The sequence below is a fragment of the Microchirus variegatus genome (genome assembly GCF_963457635.1).
Source record: "Microchirus variegatus genome assembly, chromosome: 11".
NCBI lineage: Eukaryota > Metazoa > Chordata > Actinopteri > Pleuronectiformes > Soleidae > Microchirus > Microchirus variegatus.
This window is the reverse complement of record NC_139812.1, coordinates 10,207,433-10,220,724: the sequence shown is the minus strand read 5'-3', so window position 1 is coordinate 10,220,724 and position 13,292 is coordinate 10,207,433. Positions and strand designations below refer to the sequence as shown.

The 13,292-nt window shown below is 38.6% G+C and overlaps 1 protein-coding gene across 1 annotated transcript in view; it reads right to left on the bottom strand.

Moving 5' to 3' along the window:
• arid5b (AT-rich interaction domain 5B) overlaps nt 1–13,292 on the bottom strand; it is a gene marked incomplete at its 3' end in the record, with an annotated part of 69,702 nt that overhangs the window by 29,275 nt on the left and 27,135 nt on the right. Inside the window, exon 4 of the mRNA XM_083897839.1 lies at nt 9,897–10,127. Coding sequence (XP_083753965.1) covers nt 9,897–10,127 — 231 coding nt within the window. The remainder of the gene's footprint in view (nt 1–9,896; nt 10,128–13,292) is intronic.

Genomic DNA, 13,292 nt, shown 5'->3' with positions numbered 1-13,292 from the left:
TGCATAACAAAAATACCGTGCACATGCATATGGAATAAAGAGTCTCAGCTTGCTATTTTATTAGACAGCCCACTGCTCCAGCTATTATCTGGTGTTTATATTCTAATGCGTGACAACAGTGGAAGATTCGGCGTCTTTGTGTTAATCCTGGCAATTCATAAAATATTAAATCCAGCAGCACTGAGAGAAACACATCCATATAAAGTGAAATCAATTCGCCCGCCTCCTTTTGACTTTCTCCCACGCCTTTAGTGTCTCCTGTCTATTTCTCTTCCCTTTCTGTAATAACTATGTGAGCAGCAGTAAATGTAATTACAAAAGTGTGGGAGGGGGGCCTGTGTGCGTGGAAGGGTGGGATGGGGGGTGGGGGTGGGGGGTGTGGTGTATGGTAGCTATCCATGCACAACAAAACGCAACATTAAAAAGCTATTATCAGAAAAGGGAACATTTTGTCAGATATATGGCGGAGGCCAGCGCCTGCCATATGTTTGTGGAGACGAGGACAACAAGTCAGGTAGTAATTATCAATCATCATCAGCAGCACCTGTCAAAACGCGAGGCTGGGCACGCTCTGACTGGTGTTGCCATGGAGACAAGCTCACATCCCAGCAAGTGTGTGTTTACCAGGACATTAAAAATACTTCCATATTTTTATCTCACACTTAGAAAAATTGTGAAAATCTTTATTTTTTGGCTTCTTTAAGCCATGAATGCTGTCAGAATGTGTCTGTGAGTCTGTGTGTGTGTGTAAAGGATTTCCTGCCAAGCCAAACTAGGGAAAGAGATTTTTTCAGGGGCAGAAGTGAGGATAATTTTGGTTGAGGTTATGGTTTTGGTCTTACACTGATTTCCTGGCGTTCAGGACCAGGCATGTTCGGAGCTTATGATTTACATATGCAAATGGAATATTATCACCACAGTAATATTAAGATGAATGTGTTTGGCCGTGTGAGTATATGTGCACATTATACATGATGTATTTGCCAGTAATGAGCTCATTCCTGTGACTGTACACAGACTCTCTATTCAGACTGTCATTGTTAATATCCCTCAGCAGAGGAAAGAGGACATTCTCCCAAACCATCAGGACTTTGTCAGTTTCAATTTTGCATGTACCTTTTTGCTTTTTTGCATAGCCTTCTACAGTTTCCCTTTCAGATTCATCGGATGCCTGCAAATCCAAATTTCAGTACTTACCATTATAGGGCATTTGGACTTTTCCAACCAGTGTTTTATTTCTTTCATAAAAACACACAAGGAATGTTTCTGGAGCTTTTTCCAGTGTTTCTAACGACAATGGCTCTTTCAGATGACAACCAATTTCCAACTAAGTGACCTCAATCCATAACGCTTCCAGGAATCAGGATTAATTTGACTTAAAACAGCCTCTGAAAATTAAATACATAAGCAAGTAAACATGAAAGCAATTTAGGGAGAAACTGATGTGAGCGCAGTATGAATTTTCCTGCTTTATTATGGCAGTCGTTTGGAAGAAAAAAAAGGGTAGTGTTCTTAATTCATTATTTGTGCGCCGTTGTGCATGCTCCCCCTGGGGAGAAGCAACATTACTCTTTCATCAGATCAAATGAAGCGAAGCCGTGCTGTTCCAGGAAGAGCCAATTAAACTGTTCAAAGAAGTTTATTATTGCGGCGGATTATGAAATCATTCTCATCGGATTCATCGGGGTGTGTGTTTCGACGGGGGTGTGAATGTGTGTACTTTACCACTGCGCAAACTCATAAAGGCTGTGTCGACTCAAGCTTTCCATTTGCCGAGTAAATAGGAAATTATGGCACGCAGTCACACTGTTATGTGTTTTACAAGAGAAATTTCACAAACTTAATTTATAGTCCAAATAAGCTGTAATTACAGGGAGAAAGCCATTCCTTTAAATTTTTGTTTTCTTCTTTCATTCCATCCCTCTCTCCCTCTCTCTCTCTTTGTTCTGTCCACCCCATGTGATCGCCTCATGATGGTAGCGTCGCCTGTTAAGTACTTATTAACACACATCACATTTGAGACGGCTGGATTTAATCTTAACCCAGATCCACTGACTGACACACACACTGAGGAATGCTATGACTTTTGACCCTGGAGAGCTTAACGATTTCACACACACACACACACACAATACAAGTCTCATTGGTGCTGGCTGGAGTCCAATGTGGTGATAATATTTTTGATTTTTGTGTATTTAATCCGCAATAACACTCTTGTCATCACTAAATTAAAACAAATACGCTACAACACAATAAAAGTTGTAAATATCTGCAAACATGACACTTGAGTTTTTGCCTGTAGTAACAAAATGTTGCCAAGTGGCTTTTTTTTTGCGAGGCTATTGTTCCAGCAGAGGAAATTAAAAAATAAAACTCATTTTCCAAACAAATGTTAAGAGCACGCAGAGGAACTGTCCCACATACAAACACACACACACCCCGTTTGTTTTCAAGAGAGCCAAATGTAAAACACAGTTAAAATTATATAATGTGGAGGATTTGCTTCACAACACTTCAAACACTTGCACATCATTGATACTGACAGACTGCAGCAACAATCCAGCAGGACCAGTGCTTTAAATATACAGTATTTCAATTTGGCTTTTGGAAAGAGAGAGAGAGAAACAGAGAGGGAGGGAGGGAGAGATGAAAGGGAACAGTGGATAGGCTTCAAGGCTTATCCTATTCATTACTGGAGGAGGAAAAAAAAGAAATCACAGCATCGTCCTATAAATAAATGAATGCCAGGATAAACACGAGGCCCATACATCAATAAAACATATGTATTCTAATAGATCACGCTCTAGTTACACTTGATGGGATTGAGTTAGCCAATGAGTTCAATCACAGGGACTTTATCATTTTGAAAAGCTGCAGCGCATTAAGCCATAGTGATTATAAATAATCATTCCCATAACAAAATAGGCCAATGGATATTTTTGCCTTGTGTTCATTTATTTCTTCTTTGTATTGTATCTTAGGAGCCAATCCAGAACTAAATTGTAAAGAAGATTATGTATATATATTTAAAATAAAGAAATGATCTGGCCTAAAAGACAAAAAAACAAAAGTGGAAACATCAATCAAAGTCTCTCTAAGGCTCTAATCCTCACTTTGTTAGTGTCATAAATCAGTGGTGCAACAATGATTTTTGCTTGACGTCACTTAAAGCTACAAAAGCTCTTTCAGAAACAACAGCCGGCGAAACGTGCTCCGACTTGCAGACATGAGAAAGATGTCTGACATTTAACGCATCTACGTACAAGGCTGCATTCATGAGCTGTTTCTACACCGGCCTGCGCTGGCAGAGACAGACTTTGTAAACAACATCTACAGTTAACACTGACGATGAGTCAGACGTGTTCACTCCAGGTTGCAACATGCTGTTCTGTAATTTTTTTATAGGGACATTCAGAGGTTGTATAACAACTCACATCTGGGATTCTGTGGAAATATGACTCACTTACACAGCTATAAAGTTAAAGTACTTTATCATATAAATACGGTTTAATCTACATTAACCAACGGTTTGACAAGTATATGGACGTAATAAGCCTGTGGTGTTCAATTAAAGAAAATCTATTCATACAAAAGTCTAAAACATCTTTTTGTCTTTTTTGTTTTTCAGTGCAATACATATTTAATTATGAGCATCAGCGTTAATTATGTGTCGTCAACAGCTCAATAAAATGCGATAACAACATTTGTTGCACTGGAGGGATTACAAATGAGCACTAGAATAAAAAGAAATCATCTTTTGTTATTTTGTCTGAAATAAAACAGGCATTTTATTGGTCAATATTAATATCTATGGTTCCTTTGCAAACAGCAGCCGGAAAAGTGCCTCAGGTGGTGTGTTCAAGGACATTCCAACAAAGCTCACCTTTGTTTGCAGGTTACATTGTATTAACAGAAAACCACAGATGACAATGCGACTCTGTTTGTTACTCTGCTGTGTCGGAACACCGACATCGCTATGCAGTTCCACGTCGTACGGCACGGAGAAAAGAACAAGTCTGAATTCTCTGCATCCTCATACTTTAGATTATCTCACTGATAATCACTGAGGTTTCTTCTTCTGGGAAAACAAAAGTAAAACAAAACTATGACCTGCATTATTCACACGATTAAATCAATCGAGACACTTTTGGAACATGATTATAATCAAAGTATTTGTAGTGTAATAAAATAAATGTTCTCTCTCTCTCTATCTCTCTCTTCATATATACATATATATATATATACATATATATATATATATATATATACATATATATATATAAACATATATATATATACATATATATATATATAAACATATATATATATATATATATATACACATATATATATATATATATATATACATATATATATATAAACATATATATATATATATATACACATATATATATATATACACATATATATATACATATATATATATATACATATATATATATATATATTTATTTAATGTATGACATTGCATACATTAGTACATATGTAGAATATGTAGACTGTATTTCTAAAGATATATGGCTCACTTTTAAACACAAAGACGTGCAGATGATGAAATAGTTTCTTCTGCATAACAGAAGTAACTGATTTCTTTCTCTCAGGATGCAGGCACATCCGCCCCTGGGTCAGCAGGCTTGTATGTCGCCTGAGAAATGAAACCCGGGGCAAAGAAAATTACAAAATTACTCACTACTGCTTTTCAACCTGTTGCTGTGAGCATTTTTTGTTTTATTATAAATGTCCCTCTCATTAATCTACATTTAGAGAGCTGGACTGTCAGAGGGAAACGAGAGAGGTTTAGTGTGTAAATTTAGTGTTTATCCCATCAAAGTGTGTGGAGGACATAATGTAGTCTTCAGTTGGCATCAAAACAACAAAAAAAGATGTTTAGTTTGTCAATTGTGGGCTATTGTAAAAGCACAGAGCTGACCCAGTTCCTGATATGAATATAAAAGGCTCATTCTAGAGTAATGGAAAAACAACAATTCATACAAGCAACTTTATCTTCAATTTCACCCACATTTTACACCCAGGACCTTTAAACGTGACTATAAATGAACTGAAATAAATTAACTTATTCGCCATTTCCTCAATGAAAACCTTCCCACTGAAAATAAACAAGCTGAAAAACTTTTCACCTACAAGCAGATGCCGATCTATCTCTTTGCTCTGTTTGCTAAAAACAAACAGGCACAACAGGGCAACACAATACTGAGAGGTTTCTGATGACATAATTGTAAACAGGAAGTTATCTGCTAATGCCAGTGAAAGAAAGCCCTGCTATTTAAAGCAGAACCGTGGATTTAATTCTGCCTATGAACACGAGGCAGAGCAATAAATAACACACATCCTGCTCACAGCGAGCTCAAACAGCCTGGCATGTGTGTTTAAAAGCCTGCAGTGGCGAAATATGTATCTTTCATTCCTTGTAAAAGCATTATTTTACACATAGGTATGAACATGACAGTGAACCAGATGTTTGGTTTCTTTGTTCTCCCACAGTTCACGTCCTGATTATGAAACCTGACTACACAGCTACAGCAGCGTGCTCTTTTCCTCCTCTAAATTCCTTTTTCCGTGGCCTTTGTATACCATGACATATGGATGATGAAAAATTCATGGGCTGGTGGTTAACACAAATCTGCGGAGGAGATGGGAAAACATGAGCTTAGCAAGCAATTTGCCTATTACATTAACAGACGCAGCCATCATGGGATGATACTGGTGTGTGCATATTTCATCTAATCTGATTTCATGTTTAAAGAGCGAGCGAGAAAGTGGTTCAAGTTGTGGAAACAATGACATCATACTGTATGTTCTTGCGGTGACCCAGCCCAATCAAGTAAGATATTATCTCAAAGTATGGGGGTAGTATTTTTGAGCATGTTTGCTGCTTTTTCTTTTCTCCGCCCCGTCGTCTCTGCTAAAGTATATTGTTTTAATGTCAGTTTCAGGGGCGAAAATAGAAAAGCCAATGAATGACCAAACAGGAATTATTTTCATTTGGTCAAACACAAATGCGAGCTAACGCAGAAACACCCTCATAAATAGCCGGGAAGCATGACCACAGTTCTACTAGAACCATCACAGTACAAAAACAAGCAGTAAAAAAAAAAATCTGTTTACGATCCCTGCATCTGGATAATGTTAATATATTGAAGCAATAAATTTCGTTTTTCACACTCAACGCACCCTGGAGGACTACAAAACAAGGATTCCAATGATTTTTTTTTCTTTTTTTAATAGAAATCAAACTATATACTGTATACAATATATTTCAAACAACGCACACTGAGCTGAGCACGATGTATACTGAACACTTTCTGTGCCAAAAACAGAATATAGGACAGATGAGAAAGAGCATGGAGGGGGGTGGGGGAAGTTTTTTTCTCAACTGCTTTGCCTCAAACATGATTGCCTCACTAACTTTTCAAAATACTGTTGACTTAAGCAGTGTGCACACAAGGGGTGTTAGGTTTCTGAAAGGGGTGGAGGGTGCAGGGGAGGGGAGGGGAGAGGAAGGTCAGTAGTTTGGGAGCATAACTTCAGAATTAGAGGAATAGGGGGAGAAAAATGTTGGTCATAATATTTTCCCCTTACAGACGCCCAAATGAGTGGCTGTGAAGACGCTCTGTAGCTAAGCAACACACACACACACACACACACTGTGTTTTAAATATATCATCATATACGGCGTCCTTGTGTCAATGTTACAAATGTTGATGTTGTTGCTGTAGTATATATACAGTATATTATATCCCTGCCAAATGAATGTGAGTAACACTCAACAGCCCTGCGACGGCTAATAACAAACCTTGAACCTTGTCATCTGTCGTTCAGAGCTGCACAGGGCTGGCCCACTCAAACTATTTCTGGATTTTTTTTTCCTCATCGCAGAGCAGGCTCGCTAATGCCAATATTAATATTGTACAGCTGAGTATATAAAACCCTCCTATGTTCTGGGCTTGTGTTTAAATTCAGCACATCAGGGTACACACAATAGTTAAAGAGATTTTTTGTGTGTTTTTTTTTTGAGGCTCTTCCAACACAACTTTTATTTGCTGTTGTAAATATTACATTCCTCCTGGCAAGAAATTAAATTGAGGACACAAAGTAGCATGGGTACAATCAATCCACACTGGCGGAGAAGGCATGATAATTATAAACAAAAACTGTGTCATTCTCCGTGAGGAAAGCAGCTGCAGGGGTGACAGGCGAAGCTGAACATGAATATGGATCACACACAACTAAAGATCTGGGAGCTGACGCAACTGCAGTTTTGCTCAAGCTGGCTCAAAGGCTGTGGTGCCAGTGGTGACGTGCATAAAGTAATGTAGATGGAAGTCAGATAAAGCACCGACAACTGCCGCTGTCACACCAGGAACGACCTTGCATCATCGAGTAAAAGTCAGAGCAAATAACTATCTGTTGTTATGTAAACAGGGAGCAGCCGCGGCAACAATGCTTTATTACTCACCTTAGTAAACAACAAATAAATCACGCTGACAAATTTGCACGGATGAAAAGAACCTTACAGTGTCGATTATAAAAATCAATCTGAGCGTGATTATGATATTTACACATACTGCAGTGGAGAATCTAGAACCAGACAATCAAGAATACTGGATTTTACCACTCTCACACTTTCTATATTTCACAAAACACTCACTCTGCAATAGCATTTTTCTTTTCTTTCTTTTTTTTTTCCCCTGATCCCTTTTTGTCTTCTCTACCCCCCGAGGTAGCGTGACACACTTTCATGAATTAGCCTAGACAAGATGGACAGTTATTAGAGCTGCCACAGCACATTTGGCTGAATCTGAAAGGTCAGAATTAGCATGGAGGGAAGCACAGGAGGAGTCCTAAAACTGTTCCCTAGATCAAGTTTTGGACTTTTTAATATTTCACAAATGTCTAGTAACACTTCTTATGTGTCCACAGTGCTGGTATTTATCCTAATAAAGGTGGATTTAATGTGGCATTTATAGCTGCTCTTTCATGTGGCGCCTATGGCAGGAGGACGTTGCTCAGCACCTGTGTATGTTTCTTTTATGCATATGTGCAGACATTCATCTACTGTATGTGTCTGTGCCCAACAGCAAAGCACCCATGAGGCCTTGGTTCACTTGGCAGAATGATGGAAACTACTTAGCTCTGCTGTTTTGAAACAAATCACAAACAAGGCTCCTAGAAGCAATTCAAGCAGAAAAACATAGTAAACCTTCATGTGAATAACATTAGAAATCTGGTTGCCTTAGTCCAAAGAAGAAAAAAGTAGAACTCCCTCAGGCTCTGAAAATAAACCTTTAGCTTAAATGTGGCTCACACAGGAATGGCTTTATTGAGCCAAGTGAATGAGCAACAGCAGCCACAGGATGTTAGCGTTACTATTCATAACTTATTTTCCTATGCCTAAAACCATTTTCCCTTCTGGTCTCACCTTTGCCGCTCTCTTAAAATGCAATTACCTACTGGTAAATTTACAGGAAAAGAAAAACAATGACTTCTGACCAGAGGAGCCGTTACTCTGAATGTCAAATTGACGCTGCACACGGGCCCGATGAGCTCCACTGTGCTGCCGAACAGAGGAAATATAAAGAAAAATGAATCACATTATCCCTTTGTCTTAGCCCAGCCCGAGGTTAATAAAATGTGTGGCTTCACGAGCGGCTGGGAAAGCACAGCGAATGGCAAAGAGACAAGTTCCAGCACTTCAAAATTCCTCACTGGAACCACAGAATGTTTTTCATACTGTAGGTGTGACGCGCCAGGGTGTTTGAATGGCGGTCACTTGTGTTCATTAACAGTAAGACCGCTTTGATGACGACACAAACTCAGACTAAACCAAAAACATCTTGAAGGCATATTAACAATCAGTGGCATTGTAATAAATGTCTCTATAAAACAGCATAGATCGAAAGCATGCTTGTGCATGTAATGAGTCATAATGGGCAAACAGAGTGGCTATAGTATAAACAAGACAACCTGAATATTGTTTTATAAAAAAATATTTTACAGAGAAGAAAATGTTCAATACTCATTTTCTTCAAACCCAAACCAAATGAGAGCTTGAAATGCTGTTTATTTATTTTTATAAAAATGAATTGGACTGAATATTACTTTGTGGAATTAAGAAATAGTTTCCAGATTAAGCAATCCAAATTTTATAACATAAAAAAGCCCACTATTTTATGTTTACTAACAAAAAGCAAAGTGAAAGTGAAGTTATTCCATGGAAACAAATGAGGGGGGTCCTCGTCTTTAAGGGGGTCTTTGACTGAGGGAAAAATCACAGATAGCCTCTAAATTAGACCTCTTAAAGAAGAACCAGAGACTCGTCTTAAACATAGACAGGAATGAGGCTACACTGGTCTGATCTCAGTTTCAAAATTGTGGCCTTCAGAACCAACAACAGCTGCTGAAATGACGTCACTTCAGTCAATTTTAAGAAACTCGCTCCGGAGTCCAAAGAGATTTTACACAACCTTTTTTTTTCTTAGTCAGTCAACAACTGTAAACAGATGTGTGTATAATCATAGCACTTCCATGATGACACAGTAGCTCCTCTTTTCTTTGCCTTCTGATGGTTTCATAGGCAGCCATCACAAAAAAAAAAATATATATATATATAACTTTAGGATTAACTAGTCCATTTTCTGGAATTTCACACAATGGAATTGAAAAACTATTCCTCAAAAACCGTGTAGCCACTGCCCATTTTCCACTAAAAGCAGAACTGAACTAAAGGTCAGGGTAACCACAATGACATAATTGAAAGTTGGCATTTCAGATGAGCTGGCTGTTGGCATTTCAGATGAGTTAGTACGATAATTCACCTAAAGGCTACAATTAAATCTCTCAGCTACCACACTCACCAAACTCATCGCAGATGCTCTCGTTCTGCAGCAAGGCGGGGTGTTCGAAGGTGTCGCGGCAGTACAGGATCCTTGTGCTCCCGCCCAGCGCGGCGATGCCGCCCAGCGCCAACACCGTGTGGTCTATGAACAGAGAAGATGGCTGCTCCCGGAGCCTCGCCAAAACGGAGCGGTAGCGGCAATACTGGGGGTAACTGAGCACCAAAACCTTCTGCCCGTCCTCGTCCTGACCTGAGAGACACAAAATACAGACACACACATAGTCAGAAGATGCACCATGATTATACACAGTTTACATTATATAATTTGTTTATAAAGGAAACAGAAAGCATTACTTTTTTTTCTCTAATTGCCCTTGTAAATTTACAGAGAATGGCACACTCAGTTTTACAGGACACAATTCCTCTTCAATTTCAGTTAAGATTTCATTTCTTTTTCTCTCTCGGAGATCATTTTCTGATGATCTGAGCCAGAATATTATTCTGGCTCATCTGCTGCCAGTGTACTGTGAATATGACCCTTTTATTCCTTCCCACTTTGAATTGTAAGCTGTTCTACCTGTAACTTTTGGTAAAAAAAAAAAAAATAAAATTGCCAATTCATTGCTAATAAATTGCTAATTTGTCCAGTACCCAAAAGAAAAGAAAAAAATGCAGTGACCTTTATCCATTCTCCTCATATTTAAAGCTGCTGCCATCTGATATCCTTCCACAAAGCTCTCTCTGTGTTCATGGAAATGCATCGCGTGAAGGAAGCGATGTGTTCTGATTCTGTGGGTTCATTGTGTCGTCAGAGTTTCAATGAAAAGTCTCACACTACTTCCTTCTAATAATCCATCTATAAAGCAAGTTGTGTGTCTGTGACAGGCATATCTCGCTGACTGTTAGTCAGATTGCCCTAAGACTTTGGATATGGCTTGAGCATGGCCTAAATGGTGTGCATCCTTGACTTTCAAATTTTTTGGAGGAACTTAAATTTTCAATGATTTATCATGCTGCACTTTCGCTGAGTTATCACGCTACACCAGGCAGGCAGCGGCTCATCAGCAGAAGCTGCGCTGTCTGGAGTAGGGAGGCGGCGAGTGAAGAGGCTGTCCTCACGGTGGGTGAGACATTTTCACACGGTTCACAGCAGAGCATGGTGTTATACTGAAAGGTAAGCTATCGAGGCTATGATTAGAATTAGCATAGAGCTAACATAATACAAACACTGTGCAACCTCATTAGGCACAAAGCAAATGTTTCATTTTTGATTAGCATTAGCGTAGCTAACAGCTAGCTACGCTAATGTGTGTGTTTGTATTATGTTAGCCTTTACGTTCCTTATCATGCAGTACCATAACTGAAAAATCTTCTTCAGCTCCCACTAAAGGAATACATACTTCCTACGGGCATTGCACTAGTAATAATACTAATACTAATAATACTAATAATACTACTACTAATAATAATAATAATAATAACACATGTCACCTAAGTCTCGTTAAATTTACTGATGTCTGTTGTAGAAATACGTAATGTCGCCGGGCCGCATGTTTGCATGATGACACGCATCAATATTAAGGCGAAGTGAGGAATGTCAGGAACAACTGTTCCACAATGATGCAAGTGTGAAATCCTCACAGCTACTAAGACAAAACAGTGTCTGCTCTCGTGTATGCGTGTGTGTGTGCATTTATTTTTGTTTTTTTCAGAACCAGTAATTCTGATCAAGAGCAAAGCTGTGGTCATAATGAGACAGAACCTCTTTCACAAAGAAGCTGGTTTCATTTAGTATTAAGATGTGTCTTGTGTGTATGGTTCAAGGTCCAATAGTGTGTAACATAAAGAAGGTTTTATTGGCAGAACATGAATATATTACCTTCTGAGTATGTTTGCATGTGTGAATAATTGTTTCGAATAAAATTAGTTAAGTTTTTGCAGCTTTAGAATAAGTCTTTTATACATACTTTAGGGGAGGGCTTTGTTTTCAGGGGTCACCAATCAAAGAATGACAATATTTGTAGTTGGAAAAGGGAGGGATGATGTTATAAGATGGAGCCTCTATTATAGTTCACTAATTCTTACACACTGGACCTTTAATGTTAGGGATAAGACTATAGACTGGCAGTCCAAATGAGGGGAGGCCACTGCAGTGTCCTACTCTTAACAAAAATAGATGAGCAAACCTGTGTGTGTGTGTGCGCTGACCTTGATAAAACACAACTCAGTGTATGACTGTATTTTGACCTGCTAGAAAATAAATGAATTAAAGTGTCACTGCTGCATGGGTGACACACAGTAGCTCACTGCCCCAGTCCGGTTATAATGAAAGCACCATATTAAGGCTGGACTTATCACCGTGTCACTAATGTGCGTGTGTAATTTCGTATTCCGGTGACAGCGAGTTATTTTTGATTTATGCATTTTTGGCCGTGACGGCTAACTGGCAAAGAAATCTTTTTCCATTATTTAGGAAAGCTCAAGACAGGATGTCGACACAGAGCTGAAACAATAAACTGCCATAGGAGGATGTGCTGATAGACAAATCAAGCTGTTAATAGGCTCTTATACAGATACTACGTTAAGTGCTGAGAGATGTGTGAGGCTTTATGCAGGTACAGCAGGGCTTTGTGCTAAATGTTACGTTCTCGTCTAAGTGTTGTGGGAACCGTTTTGTTAGTGTATATGTGTCATAAACCAAAGTATTGGATAAACAGAAATGTTGATTTCTATTGATAGTAGACATCACAGATGAGTGTTGAGGGATTACAAACGTTTTTACAGTTCATCCTGAGGGGAAAATGAACATCTGTACCAGATTTCATTGCAATCCATCAAATGGTTCTTGAGATATTTCAGTCTGGGCTGTAGTGGAGCTCTGACTGACAGACTGTCATCCCTGGGTAATAAAATACCATAAACTCACTGCTGAATGGTTACAACAGAAAGTGCGCTATTACTGTTGTGGTTTCAAACTGTAGCACATTCATCCAAATTCAGTTCTTCATTTTTATGGGAATTCAGATGTGTCCAGGTTGCTCGTCTTTATAATAAAAAAAAAAATAGGAATACAGGACTAGTATTTAATCATTTGCATTACACCCACCTCTAACAAACAAAGTGAATAAGTTGACGCCACATTCTGTATTCTACCTTGTTAAAACCTGTTCTCTGAGTGTTGTGAGTATATTGTCTTCTGCTTTATGCAAATAAAGCTGTGAGCTGTTAGGGCTACAGGGTACGGGCTGTTTGTAACCTGAAACCTAGCATTTTATTTAATTATTCAATACAGCATTTCTTTTTCCTTGCGTGACTGTTTGATCATGATCAGAATTTCCAAAAGCAAATATATACCTTTTAAAATGCTAAACAATAAAGTGTTGAATGTAATAGTCAATATTCATGTTATTCTGGC